Source organism: Hyalella azteca, unplaced genomic scaffold (genome assembly GCF_000764305.2).
Source record: "Hyalella azteca isolate HAZT.00-mixed unplaced genomic scaffold, Hazt_2.0.2 contig10770, whole genome shotgun sequence".
NCBI lineage: Eukaryota > Metazoa > Arthropoda > Malacostraca > Amphipoda > Hyalellidae > Hyalella > Hyalella azteca.
This window is the reverse complement of record NW_025940792.1, coordinates 1-19883: the sequence shown is the minus strand read 5'-3', so window position 1 is coordinate 19883 and position 19883 is coordinate 1. Positions and strand designations below refer to the sequence as shown.

At 36.7% G+C, this 19883-nt stretch overlaps 3 protein-coding genes across 3 annotated transcripts; 1 reads left to right on the top strand and 2 right to left on the bottom strand.

The window, feature by feature from the left end:
- Positions 1 to 386: 386 nt before the first annotated feature.
- On the bottom strand, positions 387 to 4309 carry LOC108666483. The gene is made up of 6 exons (XM_018153369.2): positions 4239 to 4309; positions 3746 to 3880; positions 3123 to 3272; positions 2414 to 2518; positions 1551 to 1673; positions 387 to 1109 (listed from the first exon to the last, which is right to left on the bottom strand). The coding sequence occupies exons 2-6, from the start codon at positions 3839 to 3841 to the stop codon at positions 876 to 878; spliced, it is 708 nt and encodes a 235-aa protein (XP_018008858.1). The 5' UTR covers positions 3842 to 3880; positions 4239 to 4309; the 3' UTR covers positions 387 to 875.
- A 4881-nt stretch (positions 4310 to 9190) lies between these two features.
- LOC108666479 lies at positions 9191 to 14466 on the top strand. The gene is made up of 8 exons (XM_047882581.1): positions 9191 to 9262; positions 9700 to 9819; positions 10429 to 10569; positions 12005 to 12037; positions 12552 to 12554; positions 12667 to 12750; positions 13311 to 13430; positions 13832 to 14466. The coding sequence occupies exons 2-8, from the start codon at positions 9718 to 9720 to the stop codon at positions 14093 to 14095; spliced, it is 747 nt and encodes a 248-aa protein (XP_047738537.1). The 5' UTR covers positions 9191 to 9262; positions 9700 to 9717; the 3' UTR covers positions 14096 to 14466.
- Positions 14467 to 14995: 529 nt separating this feature from the next.
- LOC108666478 lies at positions 14996 to 19497 on the bottom strand. Its single transcript, XM_018153364.2, has 3 exons — positions 19381 to 19497; positions 17709 to 17743; positions 14996 to 17306 (listed from the first exon to the last, which is right to left on the bottom strand). Exons 1-3 carry the CDS (start codon positions 19480 to 19482, stop codon positions 16538 to 16540), a joined length of 906 nt encoding a protein of 301 aa, XP_018008853.2. The 5' UTR covers positions 19483 to 19497; the 3' UTR covers positions 14996 to 16537.
- Between the last annotated feature and the right edge of the window lie 386 nt (positions 19498 to 19883).

Below are 19883 nucleotides of genomic sequence, written 5' to 3'. Positions count from 1 at the left end.
TGGATCATCTGTGATTTTATTTTTAGTGAACCAATTCATCATCGATTTTCGTAAACAGCTAAATTAGCTTTCAGTCTCATTATAATTTAATGACATAACACGTGGCGATTATGTTGAAGCATCGACTGCTTCATTTGGATGCGATTCCAACAACTAATTAACAAACGAAAAATCTAAATTAATCTGAATGTTACGAAATTTCTAGTCATATTTGAACTGAATAATTTAATCTTCTCAGCCATTATTTGGATATGGGTCTTCGTCTGTTTTTCTAGGAGCAAGGATAGCTTCGACGAGCTTTTTGCTTGTTTTTTGGCATGGAAATATTTGGTCAATAAAATTTAAACATGTACGATTGGATCTACTCACAAAGAAAGAAAAACATCTCAGATTCCAAATATAATTTTTGCTAAGATTGAAAACGTTTAGTCCCCCATCTCAAAAGCATAACAATGCTCAAAACAATAAAAAATCTTGGCCTCCCCAGAACGTTTATTTCAAAAATTTTATTGAGACTTTGAATATTTTAAAATTAATGAAACTCGCCCAGAAGAAGACAAAAGGAACTTGGCAAACAAGTTGCTGTATTGTGGGAATGCGAAAAATTAAGTTCTAAGCGCAGGTTTAAATAACTTATGTGCCAGTTCAGAGACTAGGAAAAGAGAAACAAAATTGGTTAATTTTATTTCGGAAATCGCAAAAGCTCTGAATTTTTGATATATTTTTACCTCAACTTTTATGCATCGTAAAATTCGACGGTCAATTCCAGAACATAATAATTTCACCGCAAATAGTTTCAGTATTTGAACAATTTCAAACAAGAAAGCCAATTCGCGGCTGTGGCTTGAATCTGTTGCATCATTCTACGCCACGATTTAAAAACTGTTGACTTTAGCTTCGGCCCAGAGCATAGCGATGATTTTCTCGTCCTCGGTGGCTGTATCAACGATGTTGTCGGGGCCGGTGTAGTCTTCTTGTCGCCGCTGCTGGCGCGCGTTGCGCTTGAGACACGCAAAGAGCGTGGCGTGGTGGCGGCAGTTGCTGAACGAAATGTAACGGAAGCTCTCGACTGTCATCGGGTACTGGATGCGCTCAGTCGGCAAGCATGTCTGCTCAACAGTTAGGAATCTTCACTACAACAGTATTGTTTTAATCAGAGATTATTTGACTCGAATAAGATACCACGAAATAAAATCAGGAAAACTGCATAGTCATTAAAAATATAATGGTTAGGCATGCGAGCTCTCAAAACGGAAACGGTTAAGTTTCAAGATAATCAATAAAAAAATTTTAAGTGTTTTGGTAAAATGAACATGTCGACGTATTATTTTAAACTAACATAAATATCTTCGACAAACGGAAATTCAGAGTCATTCGGAGGCTGGTAACTATGCACGCCAAAACCGGTTAGAAAGTCATCTACCTATCGCGACTGAGATCAGTTTGCATATCCTGTTTTAATTGATACTACAACTAATCATAGGAACATATCTTATGTCTCTAATCCCAATGGTATTTTTAAATGCTATTAGTTTGATTTAATTACTCACTGCAAAGTCTTTGCACTGGTTGATGCCACTGATGAGATCGGTCATGAGCTGCTTGTCGATGCGGCCCACGTCTTTGATCTCGTCGATCATCGTCTGGTATTGAATGTTGTACGACCCGTCGATCTAGTGATTAATATTATTAATTAGGTAATATTATAATCAAGTGATATTGATTACTAAATTTATTTTCACAATAATCCATTAAATAATAATTAATATTATGAGCTGAGTAATTATTATCCGGATCAAGATAATTAGTGGATCATAATGCTGATATAGTAAATAATATTACTAATTATGTAACTTGTAATAATGAAAAATATATATTAAATAGGGATATTATATTTATTGTTTAGTAATCTAATGAATAATAATTAATATTAAGTACTGATGAATTAGTATCAGGGTCAATTTGATTTTTTGTGCCAGAAATTTATTTCATATATTTTCAATATTTCAATGAACAAATGAATTTGAAGTATTAAAAGTCTAAAGTTAAATTTATCAGAGTTAATAATATTTTCAATTTATTCAAGCTTTCAAGTACAAGAAAAGTCAAGCTTGTACAAGAAAATACAAGAAAATTTGGTCCACATGCTCACTGCAGGCAATCAAATCTGAAAACCTGCTATTCCATACATCTCAAGCTTTATGCTTTCCAAACATCTCTGTCAATACCGAGAATTTGAATTGAACATCCTTGTTCTGATTCATATCCTAAAACCAGATCTTTATTTTTTAGAATCAATAAAAATTTTTGAGATCACAATACATCTCATTGGGTTATAAAATAAAATAAAATCTAATTGGCAATAAAAAATAAATTCTGGACATATGGAATATATTAGATGAATATCACTCACGTATCCCAGTTCTCGTAGGACGCACGTAGCATTTGAGAAGCGCGCACGTGTCTTGATGGATAGCTCGTGTACGCGCTTACGGTCGTAGAACTGATCGTCGTCTGACTGAAAGGTTAGACAAATCCCGATTGATTATTCGACCGATTATTTATAACACCTGGGTGAAAAGTTATAAAATTTCCGATATTTTATATGTCCAATTTTTGTATAACACCTGGCTGAAAAGTTATTAAATTTCCGATATTTCTCTGCCCGACTTCAGTATAAGACTTGGCTGATAGGTTATAAAATGTCAAATGATTTAACCGTCTGATTTTTCTATAATACTTCTATGATACCTTGGAAAGCACCCTATCATTTTAGCGATAATATTAACATTTTATCAGCACTCCTTAACTATCCAGGCCATAATAATACCTTTTACGAACTATGATGTATCCGTAGCAAAGGTTCAACCTTCTGTCTAGTTGCGGTAACTCAGGTGACGAGGCCTTGAAATACCGCAAAAAATAATATATATGATCATTTTTGTACGTATCCAACTATCCATGGAATCTAAATGCCTAGTATCTCCGGTTACTCGTCTAGTGACTCGACTGTTCCTGACGATGTTTAATGTTGCAGTTGAGAGGTAATAAGCTGATGAATTTTCCCAATAATATTCGTAAAATTAACAATTAACAATTGGAATTTATTTCCGGCGTCAGACCTCATAAGACGGTCGGCGGTAGACCGGCGCTGTGGTCAGGAAGGGTTGGGTCTGGGGCTGGAAGGAGCGAGACCGGCAGGTGCCTTCAGCCGCCTTCACGCGACTCGTGTAGCGGGCGTATTCTCGGTCGCCGAAGCAGTCGCGCATAACCTTGCAAAAAGTTTGTTTCGTATCACAGTGATGAATTGTTTATAATTGTGTTTAATATATATTGCTTATTCCAGTCGATGAAGTTCTTATTCTAAAGGTCAAAGGACAAATCTTCTACATCGGACGATATTATAAAATATCCTGACTCAATTGCGTCTTCTAAATTCGGTTAGTACCTATTACTGCATACCCATACCTATTTCCCACCCTCTCACGGGAGTCTTGATTTCACTGCTTTGATCTCATTATTCATATTTTAGTCAGTGGTATTTCAAACGATTTTTTATTTTGTCATTTTTTTATTTACCATGTCAACCATGAAAAATGCGCTTTACGTCGCATGATCGTCACAGTACGAGAAGTCGCTTCAATATTTTTTCAAATTATATGCCCTGCATTAATTTGCATCTCATTAATGTAAATTATATATGATAATTATTCATAGATTATCGTTATAAATATAAGCTAGTTACCGCCATTCTGCCGTAGCCGTTGACGAGCTTATCGTCGATGATGTCGTATGATGCAGCGGCCGCCATGACCGTGAACAGTACGAGTAAAAGCTTCATGATGTAGTGTTCTTATTGTAGATGTCTTCGCGCCTCTAACTAGAACAAAAAAGAAATAAAGTTATTTAATTAGCATCTCAGAAACCTTTTACTTATTATTAAATTTTATCTCATAGATACCAAATGCTACTCATAGCATGACCGTTAATACTATAAAGAATATCCATTCCAAAATTTGATACATGTACTATTATACGCAACACAACACGCAATACCGCTGGGGGACATGGCTAAGGTGATTGAAAACTGAAAATTTAAAATCAAAATCCTAATACATTGCTACTTATATTTATATATACATGAATTAATCTATTTCATCTACAACATGATGCGTAAAAATACATTATGTATGCTGTTTATTACTATACATGATACTAGTCCGGCTGAATATACCAACCTGGTGCGCTGGTATGAAGACTGATGAGCGACTGGCAGTGCTTCACTGCTACTTATATGTTACCTGGGGGGCGGCACCTAGTATCCATTGGTTGATGGAACAGTATGGGAGGAGTTGCTTTTTATTATAACCTCCAACTTCTTGAAGGTTAGTAAAATATAATGGGCAAATATTTAAATTCCAAATAAAAGTCCTTTCGCCGAAAAAATGATTATTTTCATTAGAAGGTGTTGGATAATATAAAAGAAATATTCAAAAGCGTTATTATTTATCGATCAAAATCACCTTTTTCGGTGAAATAAAGCTTTATAATTCTTGAACAATCCTCATACATGTTCCTCAATGAATACCAAAAATAACTTTTCATCATTGAATACATTTATGCTAGCGTTTACCATATTCAATATTGTAACAGTTATTGAATAGTGATGATTTTTGTCCAAATAAATTCTTTTTACAATTCCTGCTACTCAGACTAGAATGTAGAGCATACTTTTGTTGTTCTAACAGAGTTCAGATAAAATATTCTGAGATTTATTTTCATTAAATTAATGTTGTCGTTGAATGGTTGTCTTCTTCACAAAATTTTTTATATCTGTAAATGGTAGACTCGATGGATTATATTTTGTTAATTTCATCAATGACATCGATTGTGATTGCCAAGTCAAAGAAATCCCTAATGTGCTATTTTTCGTAGCTCGTCGAATGTGTTGAACTTTGAAGATCTGGCAACTTACTAATATTGAAACTACTGAAAAAATACTGCATCAACTATGTGCATTATACATGTCTGAATAATCGTTCTTACAACAGTAAAATAAATTCTCCTGAGTTAAATTTTCTTGTCCGAAAATTCGTCATTACAACCTTGAATGACTGGGGCGGCAATTCTGAGATACGAGTACAACAGCAATTCAACTACATCCAACAATGAATGTGTTCCAACATTACAATTCTTTGTAAAATTTTACCAATTATATTATAAATTTATCTACTGAAATGTAACTGTTTTTACTCGTCTCTTTGATCCCTATTGCTCTGAAAACTCAATTGCTTCATTTTCACAAATAATTCTATCGATCAATTTCATTGTTACACTATTCCAGAAATCAAGAAAGGTGGTTGTTCGCCGACTTGGGACGGACGAGCTCTGATATTTTTAATTTTTCATCATAATTTTCTTCTGTTTTGAATACAAATTTGCACATTTCATAGGATATTAAGGAAATGATTGACAATTATTTGTTACCGTAGTATATAAGCATCAAAATCAACAAGGCTAAAAATTATTTCCCCTCAGTACATAATTTTGGTTGTTTACCTTTATCAATAATTCGGAAACTAGCAGTAAGCTACTATCTCAGATGAAGGACATTTTTACCCTACAAACAATAATTAAATGTTAGAAATTTTATTGATTGATTGATAATTGATAATATAATCATAAGCCCTAAGTTATACCAGGTATTATTCCCTGTCGATGAATTGGTCAATTAATATATAAATGATGGCAAAGAAATGTACCAAACTGAAAAATAAACAAAATTTCTAAATTCCTTTGCTCTAACAACGCGAAATCCCAATAACATCGTCCAGCCGTGGGGATCATGAACAATGTTTACGAGGATTTTAATGATTCACAGGCTGAGCAGTCAAGACGTCAAGCATCAGTACAAGAAGCGACCAAATTTACTATAGCATCTCGCCTAGGGTATCGAATTTTAACATAATCAACATGAAGCAAATTGTGTTTACTTAGGTTATGAATTCTGTTCTGTTCATGTGTTAAAATTAATTGAGCTAAACAACTGAAAATCGAATTACCACTTTTTTAGGTCAATCCATTCCAAGCATTTTTACACGGATTAAACAAATATTTTAGCAAGCGTATCCGTATGTTTTAGTATTCTCTGTTTCTGAAATTTATCAAACGAACATTCCAAGTGAAGGAAACCTTCAGATTACCGACCAGTTTGACCACATCAATCCATATATGAAAGCTCGGATCGAGGTGCTGAGCGAGACAGACACAGAACAAAAAATCAGAAAACCCGACAAAAAATTGTTTTTACATCTAATTTTTGCAGCTTCTAAACTACTGCATGCGAATTATCCAACGAACTATCCTGCTCCGAGCGATTGCCTAACCTTCGTCTTTTTATTCTGGCTTTATCGTCCAACCTGTTGCTGGGCTCACAAACCGGCGCTACCTGTTCGATGACGTCAACCAGTGCTCAAGCACTGAATGCCACACCCTAGTATTTTCTAGCCACCCGTGTATTTTCTGACACACGTGTTGAAAGTCAGCAAGGATTTTTCTATTAGCAAGTATTTACTGCCATACGTGTTGAAAATCAGCAAGTATTTTCTCTCACACGGGTTGAAGTTGCTCTACTAGAGTGAGTAGCTACTTCGAATTATCCTCCTTATAAATAATTATATTTGACGAATAATTTAAAATTTGTTCCTAATGTTACACGCTCTATGCCACTGCAAGCACACTGCTACAAATAAAACATTTGTCCTTTCCCACCAGCAGTGCCGAGAGGATCTTTTCAAACATTAATTTGTTTTCAATCACATTAATTTTCATTATTGTTTATGACGGGAGGTAGAATTTTATGTATATATCTAACGTAGTAATTATTCCGATATTGTTGGTTCGAAGTGTCTTGCTTAAGTATATTCTCACAAACTCGTATTTCGTCAGATCAAATTGTCAGGTTACCTTCAACATATTAGCGAGCTAGAATTATATAACATGTACATAATCATTTTCAATGAATTTGGGTTACAAAACACGACTGTCTAGAATTTATGAACAGCTTTGTCGATAAAATGTGAGATAACCAAGAAAAAAATCGCGACTCGACTAGCACGTAGGCACCGGTCGCCATGAGAAAACTGGTTCAAAACGTAAAAAGTCAAAGGTGTGAAGGAAACTAAAAACCAAATGCAGACCTGCTGAATTTTAGCAGATGTTCCAATAATTATCTGACGCATTTCTTCTTTTCAAAAATTTTCATACCGCTAGACATGAACGTCAAGAACACAAAGATAACGGAGAAAGAATTCACAATAGTTAGAATCGTGAACTGATATAAATGAAGGAAATCTCATTTCCTCAATATCAACTAAATGAAAACGTGAGCATGGGTTCCAATAACGAATTTAACTAAAAGATGCCATTTCGTTTAAGTGAATTCAATGTTAGTCTAATTAGGCGGAGATTCATCTTACAATTGGAATAATACATCTACAAATTCCTGAAACATTATTTGTGAGTTGAAGAAAGCATAAAGTACGCGTAGATGTTCACAGGAATGAAGTTGAAATGATTTTATTTATCTAAACACAAGTCTTCATTTGCAGTAAAGAAATTTGGTTACCTCATTACAGAGGTTTTCCACGTACGCATCGCAACCATTGACAAAGTTTGTCTCGACGTTAGATAAGCGAACCGCCTCAACCACTGTGTTACTTAAAGGAAACGAATAAACACTGATTTTCGACCGCAGAATATTTAAATTAAATTTGAACAACATCCTACGTATCATTCCAGTTATCTTCAACAAAATTTGTTCGATTTATGCAATTCTTTTTTTCTTCTCTGTTTAACTAAACCAGAAGAGTATTTGATAATCTCGTTTGTATTGGATATAAAATAATCAGACCGATTCGTTAGTTTCGCGCCATGAAAATAACTTGAAAGAAGACTGCAGCTTCTTGGATCTTCAAACCTAATGCAATCAGTGGTCGCAGCCCAAACCTACCAGCAGCTCGGGGTGTGGTAGTTTTTGTTGCTGTATTCGTTCGCCCGGTGCCATGACTTGCTTCACAGGTGCCATGACTTGCATTTTTATGTCATGAGAGCTCTACTGTACTTGTCGAATCAGAGGCTCACAAATTTCAAATTCAATTGATGACCTCTAACTTCTAGTTTGCGTTTCTTGATGATTCTTCTGTGTGCCGTGATATATTTTTACTAAAGCAGGACATTTATGATGATATTTCGTAGTGATATAGTGAGCGAGTGATACTGTATATATTAATACAGCACTTCGCTCCAGGTCTGCTTTACCAATACCACAATATCATAAATCTGATTCACATCGATTATTCGTTAATTTGGAATTTTTTACTAAAAATTTTGCAATTGAAGTTGATGATGAATTTCTCTACATAGTATTAATTTTATTAGCATATGAAAAGAAGAAACATCATTATTAAATAATTTTTCGATTACTCTAATTTCAATTTTTACATTTACTCATAACAATGTAATTGATGAATATAATAATTTAATAATTTGAAGTTAAGCATCTCACATCTATTCTTTTTTCTATAAAGAGAATTGCATGCACGTGGTACTTTCTAATGTGTGTTGGAAATTGTCATGTGAATTTCGAGGTAAGAATTTGAATCTATTTTCATTTCATCAATGCAGTGCTAAAATGTATGAGGTACAAACAATATTCAAGAGAAGAATATTCAGAATTATTTATATAGTACCTTGAATCTAATTTTTTGGCCACACTTTCAACAAATTTTGTTCATTTTTTGATCCTGTCATTTCATTCATTAATTGGAGCGCAATGATGAATATGAAATAATTTGTACTTTCCTCTCTGAAAATGTAGAAAACTGTGATTATATTGCTATTATTTGTTGAGTTAATGATGTATACAGATTTACACGAACATGAGTATAAGTTCATCGAAGTATTTTAATAAGCCTATGTACGATTAACCCAACTATTGCAGCCAATTATGCAGATAAGATCCATAACGAGAGACTGAATGTTGCAGGCTCTAAAAAATAATGTGCCATCAACGTACGTGATCGTCCAATGAAATCCAAGGGACTAATCAAATAAAAACCTGAAGCCAAAAGATAGGTAATATGGGTTGGGCATCGTAGGTTGCCCCAGTTAGAGGAGGAGCGATGCGGAACTCTGGAAATATAAAACGTTATGCCAGATCGTCGGTGCAAGTCACACGCTCCCAAACTCTCCAGTCAGCAAGGTAAAACGCTCATATCAGCTCGCAATTTAATTGATATGATAATGATAAAGTAGCTAAATCTTATGATAAAATAGCTAAATGTATTTAAATAGCATTTATTTTCGTAAAAATTTGAAGGATAAATTTTAGTCTTGGTTTGAGAATTTTCTTGCAAGTTAATGTCACTCAAACTCCAACAGCATAGCAGGGAATATTATTTAACAACCGCTTAGTTTATTTTATCATTTGCTGAAATACATCGATCTGAAATGCTGAAAATTACCAAACCCGAAACGAATTTACACTAAAATCCTAGCGTTCAAAAGCATGTAGCATAAATTAATTTCCTCTTCGAATTTTATAATAAAAATGCGGAACTATTACAAAAGAAATCTCGTTTCGTATATATTTACTAAGGAATTTATTTGACGATGTGAGGTATTATTTTTTTCAATCAGGAAATTCTACGCGAGATCATGAAGTTTCTGCAAGCAGTTGTTGTGGTTGCCGTCCTGTCGGTTGCCTCAACCTACGAATACGACTTGAGCGCTTTTTGGAACAAGCGAGCAGCGCTAAAGGTAGGTTCTTGCATCCTAGGGTAATCTGGCATGAGCTCCATATGTTATATTCTTAATTGCAATCAAAAAGGAGAAGATTATTAAGAAAATTTCTTGATTTATGTTCGTTTGCAAATCACATTTGTTTTGTTCGAGCTAATAATTAAATTTATAAGCTTCTTTTTTTGATTGGTAAGTTCAGTTGGCAGGTAGACTTTACGATGTATATAATTTTCTTAGAGGTTGTGAGAAATTTTAGTACATCTTAATGTCGGACATACAAGAATAATTTCTTTACAAATCAATTTCGATATTTAATTGAAGACTTAATTGCAAATTCGATAGTCAATTTCAAATAACGAACATATATATGCTACACACTTTACAAACACTCTACGCCCTTTGAATGACATAGCACAAGAGCTCCACCAGTTCACACACCAAGAATATTTTTTTATATGCCACAGAATTGGTGATGCTTCTAGCATCGCACTTTCATCGAAATGAAGCCACATTTCCTCATTTTTTCAATTTGAAGATATACCAGCACACGACCGCTGAGAAGGTAATTCAGATGTACAAATAATGACAGTTAATGATAATAATGAATAAATTCTGAGCATTTTGCAGCGTTTCGAAGCATGCCTCACGACGGACGGCATGAAGGCGGCGCAGGATGCACTGCAGCGAGCCATCGTTGCTTGTGACAGCGCCTCGCACGACGAGCAGCCTGTGGCGTCGGTCGAAACCGCCAACTGGAATAAAATCTTGGTGGGTCGGGTCAGGAATATTGCAGACTTTTAACGAAATATACTCATAGTTTTTATTGGGGCATTGGGATCAGTGGACAGTATTTGAAGCATATTGCAGATTCTTTACTATATATACTAATAGTTTTTAATTCGGGCATTGGGGTCAGATCTTGGAGAGTTAGGTGAAGCATGTTCTAGGTTTTAAGTCTGTTAAAAATAATTATTATTTGAATCAGAGTACTTTCATGATTATCCACTATCCAATGTTTAGGACGGCAGCCGCAAAGTTATTTTTTTTATTAAAATAGCAAAATGAACGCCATTAGTTGCAATTAGCACTGAGCCCTAAATTATTCGAGGAGGCTATTGGATTCGATCGCATGGGAATAAATTTAGGGACTGCACCTAATGGAATAACTATAATGATCCTATTTGTAATGAGTTACAGTATATAGTCTTTTATTAGTAACTACTGGATATACACGGACGTGAATAAACTCCAACTGAATGATAGTGGGAACAGTATAAAATGAATATAAAATCAACAGTTTGTTTAATGCTTCGAGTTTCTACCTTATAAACACAACACATTATTACTTCAATTTAAAACTACGGCAGCTGAAAACTATGGTTAACCGAGACAGTATTTAATCGAAATGGGCTGTTGGCTGTTCAAATATTGATGACAGGAAGAATGGACGCGAATAGCATCTGAGGCAAATGCTGGTGTTTTAATTATAGTTATTTTGTTAATTGCTTAGTTACAACTCGAATTTGGAAGAACTGCCTCTACATTAATTTAGCTTTGAGCGTAATCAAATTCAAGCTGATTTAAGGCCAAGAAATAGCCCGCAAGTTTTTTGGACATAGGCAAATTTAAAAATGGCTTATTTGCATAAATATGACGGATTATTAGCGCATTTTCTCATTTATGGAAAAAATGCACTATTGTGCTCGCCATGTCCGTCTCTCTGTCTGTCTGTCTGTCTGTCTGTCCGTCCGTCCGTGACCTCAAGTTTTCGTCGACGAGAAAATGCGCTCTCTGTCACTCACTGCAGTGAGTACTGAGTTATATTTTTTTTCATCGGCGCACAAGCGGTGCATTGCATTATCGTTATTTATACGTTCGCATTTGATTCGTGCGTTCTCATCCAATTCGTGCGTTCACATCCAATTCGTGCGTTCGCATTCAATTCGTGCGTTCGCATCCAATTCGTGCGTTCACATTCGATTCATGCATTTCATTCGGTTCGTGCGTTCACATTCAATTCATGCATTCGTGATCGAATCATGCGTTCACATTCAATTTATGTTTTCATGTTTGATTCCTGCATTCACATTCGATTTGTGCATTCACACCCGAATGTACATTCGCATCCGATTCGCGTGTTCAGATTCAAATCATATGCTCACATTAGATTCGTGCACTCACATTCAATTTTTTCTCCCCACAGAGTGAATTCTCGCCAGGCCGCTACTTCCGTCTGGTAAGATCCATTTTCAAGCCTCCCAATCCTCCGTATTTTCGCTGACCTTTAATAAATTATTTACATAATAAAATCAAACGCGATGTATATCAATTTGTGTGATTATTTTAACGCGTTGCCGGACGATTGCAAAATAGTTTGCTCAAGTTACCCTAAAAACAAAGTTCCATGACTTTATTCTGGCCCAGTATTAATTTGAATTAAGTTATGATGTAATTTTTTTCTTTGAATGACATTTTGATATTAGTTCTATCAGGTTTCTAGTCAGTGTCATTTGTTATTGGTGTTGTTACATTTGATTTTAGTGACAAGATTTTATTAGTTTCTATCGAGACATGTTTAGTAAGAAGTCTTCATTTTTAGGCAAAATCCATTTGTTGTTTATAATAATCTAATTGCCTCATTGCATTTAATACTGTTTAGATATTAGAGACTCGTATAATAAATGATTCGTATTACATGTAATTTTTCAATTATTATATATAATTTTGCCTATTATGTACATTATTTTAAGAATGTATATAACTATTGCTGGACGCATTGTCCAGTTTTTATGAAAGCCTTGAAATTAAAATGTCATTAGTGTATATATATTTTATCCTGGTAATAATTTCTATTAAACCTTTCAGAATGACGAGAGGATACAAAACATCAAAGCTAAAATGTCCTCTCAAGTAAAGAGGTTCCGCTGTATCGTGCAGCACATAGGAGTGGTAAGTTGTCTCTATTCGTAAAATAGCCTAAAAAAGCTAAAAATTGCTTGAAATTAAATCTGTAATTTTCTATAGAAACAATAACTAAACAAATAAATTGGGTGGCCCGGACCGGGCAGGGTGGCCCGGTGGTTAAACCGGGCAGGGTGGCCCGGTGGTTAAAGTTCAGAGATTGGCGCGGGTTCGATCCCGGCTCTGTGCGCCAGTTTCTGGTCAGAATCGGAAAGGAGGCCGGGCGGTTAAGCAAAAACAGAATTGAAGCAGTGGGTTGCGAGTTTGAGACCGCAAAATGCTGTGAATGTTCTGCGATGTTAAGAATCGGCGACAGGCCTACGGCCTAATAAACGCCGAAACCGCTATTATTATTATTATTATTATTATTATTATTATTATTATTATTATTATTATTAAAGTAAAGAATTGGTTACCGGCTAGTGAAATTTTAGTAATTGGATTGGTAATCATCTAAAGGTTCCTCTAAAAATTTTATTATATAAAATTCAAAATTCAATTTGGATCTGGCATCTTGTCATGATGGAGTTCAATGCCCATCTTTGCAGACGGACGCTGACAACAAAATCGCGGCCGACGTTGTGGCGCAGCAATACGAAGCGCTAGACCTGCCACCCGTTCTCCTCAATGACCTCCTCCTCGGCGTCAACCAGTGCTTCAAGATGGCCGTAAGTGATATGTTGATATTCACGTACAATGCAATAACTCATTAATTTTTTTTCAGAAGGTTTGCAGAACAAATACCCGTACATCACAGTTCGTACCCACGGTTTATAGAGAACGATAAATAAGAGTGACCATACATGAGATATCAGCTTAGTAGATTTCATCTCATAAAAAATGAATATATTAAGAGGAGGCAAGGTCTTCAACTTTTTCACTGTAGCAACAAGTAAAACCAATGAACAGCCTTCATCAAACTTTACTAATCTGTCTTCGAATTGGATTACTATTTATAACGGAATTTAGCAATGAATAGTAATAATTCTTCACTTATACAAGCAACTATAACTAGTTAGATGCCGCGTTTTCAATGAAGCTAACAACCATCATGTTCTGCGTTCTGCAGGAATGTATGCCAGTAAGCGACCGCATAAACGCCCCTGTGCCAGCTGATGTCCTCCGCACGCGAACCTTCCTAGACTGCGAGCGCTACGCTCGCGACTGGGCGTGCCTCAAAAATGAACTCAGCGCTGATGTGGCAGCCGGAAAATTTGATTTCTCAGGCGCCGAGGGAACTTTGGACTTTCTTCCTGACGACGAAGCTCGAGCCGCAGCGATCGTCATCGCTGATGAATGGGAAGGAGGAGATGACTACGGACTTTTAGAGTAAAGCTCTCTAATGTTTCTTCTACGTTTCTTCTGAAACATTAAGGGTATATAAAATAAAAATAATCAACAATTTGGAGAATGTAAGAACGAATAAAATCATGAGGGAGGAGATGACTACGGACTTTTAGAGTAAAGCTCTCTAATGTTTCTTCTACGTTTCTTCTGAAACAGTAAGGCCTAAGGGTATATAAAATAAAAATAATCAACAATTTGGAGAATGTAAGAACGAATAAAATCCTGACAAGTGATAAACTACATTCGCAGAAATAGTCGGAATTATGCCCAACAACAAATTCCATGTTTACGTTTTTCACATTCTTCTTCGATAAACTGCTGACATTAAATGAAAAAAATACAACGGATTCAAACATTTCACCCAATTATTCATCCTTCATATAAAATTCACTCTTATTAACGCTTTGCAGCCGGCAAGAAATAATCAGAAGACCTTTAAGAAAGAAGCCCGTTCATGCAGTTACTGTCCCTAGAAAAATTTAAGAGTTGTTTCAGGGGGCAGCGCGGCCCTGTGCTTGCAGTTCAGAGAACCAGTATTTGGAGCAGAGAAGTGCGGGTTCGAGCCCCAGTTCTATGCGATAGTTCTGGTCAGAATCGGCGACAAGCCAACATGGCCCGATCAACGCTCATACTGCTATCATTATCATTGTTGTTAAGAGCACTATCAGTGAAATAAAAATTCATAGCTCAAGACGAGACAATCCTTGTTGTTTAACAAGAACTCAGAAGCCAAGTTCAGTAGGTAGCGTTGCTTAATTAAGAATAGACTGCCGCGACCGTTCATTTCGTTGATAGAGAGCCAATACTGTGGCCTGCAGCTACAACATTAGCATTCCGAGGCCATGTATTTAGCTTGTTTAAAGAAAGGAAAAATAAGACTCATTGATACAAATGTAAGGATTTGCTGTTGGAAGGAAACTCTAGCAGAGCAAGCATAATCACAGAATATACAAGGACTTAACTAGGACCGACAGGAGAAATCTCTTCACGTTGACGGGTTGGGGCACGCCTTCGTATTTACAAAGTGATGTCTCTTTCATGCAGTTTCAGACAAGAGAAATATTATAATACGTGGTAACTACGAGTTTTCTTCATGCATACATCGGACGTGAGAAACTATGAACGTTACAACTTTCTCTGCAACGGTTCCAGCGTCACTACATAAATAAATTATGCCCAAGGAGACAGCATATGATACCATGCACAAAACTTAACTAACATGTATGGCAACCGCAAAACAAATAGATTTTATGTAGACATTTTGCTGTTCATGTAGATAATGTGCATGAAAATTAAAACAAGACCTACAATAAAGAGGCAAATGGTCTAGAAAACGCATAAGATTCCCTCCAAAATATGGCTTTGAATGATATCGGAACTCTGGGAGAATGAGGAAGGTGTTTTTTTATTTGTTGATCGATTTTTTTTGGGCATTATAATCAGCTCCTTAATCAGGCTTAGCAAAGCAAAATCTGTCGTGGACATTGGAGTTAATACTCTGGTAAAAAATTTGATAGCAACGAAGCAATGAAGGTTTCCATAGTTCAACAGAATTTTTCACAGACACGAAAAGCGATTCCGTCGACATTCGCACAAAAATCAACAATATTTCTACGGTGTGAGCAGTAAAATGAACATGAGGCACGAATGAGGATAAATTAGTTCAATATAATGCATGAGAAACTGCTAAGTTAAACTAGGAAATAACTTACAAGATTACGATCAAGATAAAATCAGGTGCAGATACGTCACTTTCGTCCAGTTATTCAGGAGACACATCGAAAACATGAACGACCGTCATTAAAAACTTTTCCAAGTGTTAGATCAGTGGGGTGCATGTTACGTTCAACTATCAGAAATACTTGAATTCAACAGTTATGATCACGATCGTAATGAAACAGGATTAGAACGGGTTTGGTACTATGATTTAATTGGTTGAAAGCTTGAAGAACCAATCAGATACGCCGCTTAAAAATCACCAAAAAGTAGCTTCACTTATTTCCAAATTTGTTTCATAAAAATATGAATAATGCATATTTGTATCGAAATAACATGAACTGAATCTTCCCAATGGCATTGTTGAAAGATGAGTTATCACATTAGTATCTGGTGCAGTAAATACCTAAGTTATACACGAGAAATAATGAGCACTGTAATCGTCGCAAGTTCAACGTATTCATTTATCAAACCCTTACTGTAGTCTGCACTCGAGGGAATATCATGACACGTCGCACAGACGAAAGTATCGAGCACAGCCATATTTCTAACAAAAACATTTCGTGCTTATTGATCGAACTAACGCCTCTAGAACTAAAAATGGGTTACAATTATACTTCTGTCTTAACTGACCGAAGTAGTGAAATTACACGAATGACTATCATGAGAAAACAGTGGGAAAACACAAACCTATCACTAATATCTGAGTTACTCAGCTGCCTTCATCTCCATTAAGTTGATTACAAGTTCTATCAGCCAAAAGTTGTCTCGAACTTGTACTCTCAGCTACGTCGAGCAAATCTTCGTCACAAGACTCCCGTAACATTACATCTGTTGCCTCATAAGCGGAGTCTGAACTAATCATTGACACGTCGTTTCTTTCACTATCGTCGTGCTCACAGTCCTCGTCACAATCGTCGCCAGAAAGTTGGTCGTCAATAGACACGACCGTGCCTCCACGAGCCCCTGACACAAGTCCAGCAAAAAGTAAGTTGGTGCTGTCCGCGGACTTGGTGGGGTTCACTGTGAGGTGCGGGCGGCTGCGTCGACAAACTTTACTCTTCTTGGCAGAGGAGCGTGCGGCCGACACCGGCCGCTTGCAAGGTCCTCTGGTCTCAGTGGCGTCGCATCGACGGTCGACACAGGCATCTCTGCCTGTGGTTTCTGTAGCAGCAGTATTACTATTGTCGCCAGATATACCAGCAACGGAACATCTATTGACAGGAAACGTGATAGAGGAACTTTTGTTTGGAGATTTTTCCTCGTGAGTAATGGCTTCATCTTGAACTTCAGAACCTTCATGTGGTGTAGATGATGACACGGGTGTACTAGCTTCAGACAAACTGTTTTTATTACGCTCAGAAGCATCACTAGCAGCGCTGTTGGTTGACTCGTTCTCAGTGGAGCTTGTGATGGTAGTTGTGGCGGTCTCACTGCTCTCACTGGCATTGTTCCTCGCCGTCACGGAGATGTAGTCTCCTCTGCACACGTAAGAAATAATTATTAAGGCATAAATTCTGGAAGAATAAACATCGTGAGATTAGCAATAAGCTACAAGTAATGTACAGACTTGGCATCGTGAAATAATTTGATTTCCACAGACGAAATTTAACAATACTTCATTTACCTTCGAATAACATCGTTCTATTTACGAAAGATTGATTGGCAAGTTAAAACTTATTTGCCAACAATTCTATGAAACACATCCCATAAAAAAATCAACACTGCAAGTCTTCAGTTTAATGGCAACAAAAAAATATAACAAAATGTTTCGAATGAAGGTTAGGCAAGCGCTGCGATTGAGCGAGAAACAAAGGATAATTACTGAAATAAGGACAATCGGTATGAGTAGAACGCGTTTTAAGTGCCAAGCTTACACTCACCTTTTAACGATCTTGGAAGCTGCCGCTCCAACCACCTGAAACAGAGGCCAGCAGTGAGGACATGAATGAAGCTACGTCACTAGGGCAGCAGGGAGGACATGAATGAAGCACGTCACTAGGACAGCAGTGAGGACATGAATGAAGCACGTCACTAGGGCAGCAGTGAGGACATGAATGAAGCTACGTCACTAGGGCAGCAGTGAGGACATGAATGAAGCTACGTCACTAGGCTAGCAGTAAGGGCATGAATGAAGCACGTCACTAGGGCAGCAGCGAGGACATGGATGAAGCTACGTCACTAGGCCAGCAGTGAGGACATGAATGAAGCTACGTCACTAGGGCAGCAGGGAGGACATGAATGAAGCACGTCACTAGGCCAGCAGTAAGGACATGAATGAAGCACGTCACTAGGGCAGCAGTGAGGACATGAATGAAGCTACGTCACTAGGGCAGCAGTGAGGACATGAATGAAGCTACGTCACTAGGCTAGCAGTAAGGGCATGAATGAAGCACGTCACTAGGGCAGCAGCGAGGACATGGATGAAGCTACGTCACTAGGCCAGCAGTGAGGACATGAATGAAGCTATGTCACTAGGCCAGCAGTGAGGACATGGATGAAGCTACGTCACTAGAGCAGCAGAGGACATGAATGAAGCTACGTCACTAGGCCAGCTGTGAGGACATGAATGAAGCTACGTCACTAGGGCAGCAGAGAGGACATGAATGAAGCTACTTCACTAGGCCAGCAGTGAGGACATGGATGAAGTTACGTCACTAGGGCAGCAGTGAGGACATGGATGAAGCACGTCACTAGGGCAGCAGTGAGGACATGAATGAAGCACGTCACTAGGGCAGCAGTGAGGACATGAATGAAGCTACGTCACTAGGACCGGCAGCAAGTGTAGCGTAACATGACAATCGCGACTTAATTGATAACAAGGAGGATCACAACATTTAAATATGGAAAGCAATTTATTGCTAATGCAGTGGTAAACACGAGGGAATCAAAGTAACTGCGTTATGCAACTGAAGGTCAGTTGGGATCAGGAAAAACAAATTGCCTCTCATCAAGCATATAATATTTCTATTGGACACACCACAAAAGCTGGAATTTTAAATTTGAGGCAATTTTAATAAACCGATCAACTGTAAAATCTTACATCCGATTGACATATTTTGTGAAAAACTTATTTAAAAAATGCTCAAATTTTTGGTATCGTATAAATCATTAAATACAAAATGTTCTTTCCAGATACTGGTTCAAAAGCAGGTTTTAATGTCATCAAATTAGTAATGCATAGTATAGGCAAATTGCGTTTAATTTTCAGATGTCTTGTCTTTTTAGGTCTAAAACGATAAAAAAATTCGACAAAAATTCCAATAATATATAATCCTTAAAACAAGCATAGCTGTCAAAATATAATAATCGGATGATAAATTTAAACTTATTATTCACACATATAGTTTTAAGGGACGCATTTCAAAATTAATATCGGTTGGGGTCTGTTCACAGCAGAACCTAAATTTTTAAGGCAAGGCGAGCAGAATTTGAACACAAGATTCGTTATTTCAATTAAATCAAATGAGAAAAAGTTTACTGTTGTTAGTAATGGAGCCGTACTACCTACCGTAAATAACAAAAAAATTTAATCAATTAGCATATTATTCTTACCTTAGGCATTTTGAACTTCGGTGGAACGATGAGATGGAACTTAGCGGCACACAACTTCTCCAGTCGGTCAATACCTGCATGACATAACGGAGATGAGGCCATTCAAATAAGAAATAATAATTAACCAAGTACCTTAAATTCTAGAGAAAAATCAGTAGCTATTACCGGCAAATTATTTCTGACGTAACCTCAACCCAGGAGAAGTGTAAACAAAAATTCTCGTTATCACATCATAAGAGCATATCAACAACTACCGTAAATGACCATTGAGTCACCACCACTATATTTCACCCGGCACTCCATTATAAAAAAGGGGAAAAATAAACCAGATAACCGAACTCACCCCCAATCTTTCTTAATATACAACATAAAACCACTACATACTGTGAAAAAAATACATACAATACATTAAATACTATTAACAAACACACAACAATCAAATTTAAATACAACAAAACACATACACTATCAAAATACGACGTGCCCGCGCACATTTCTCTCAC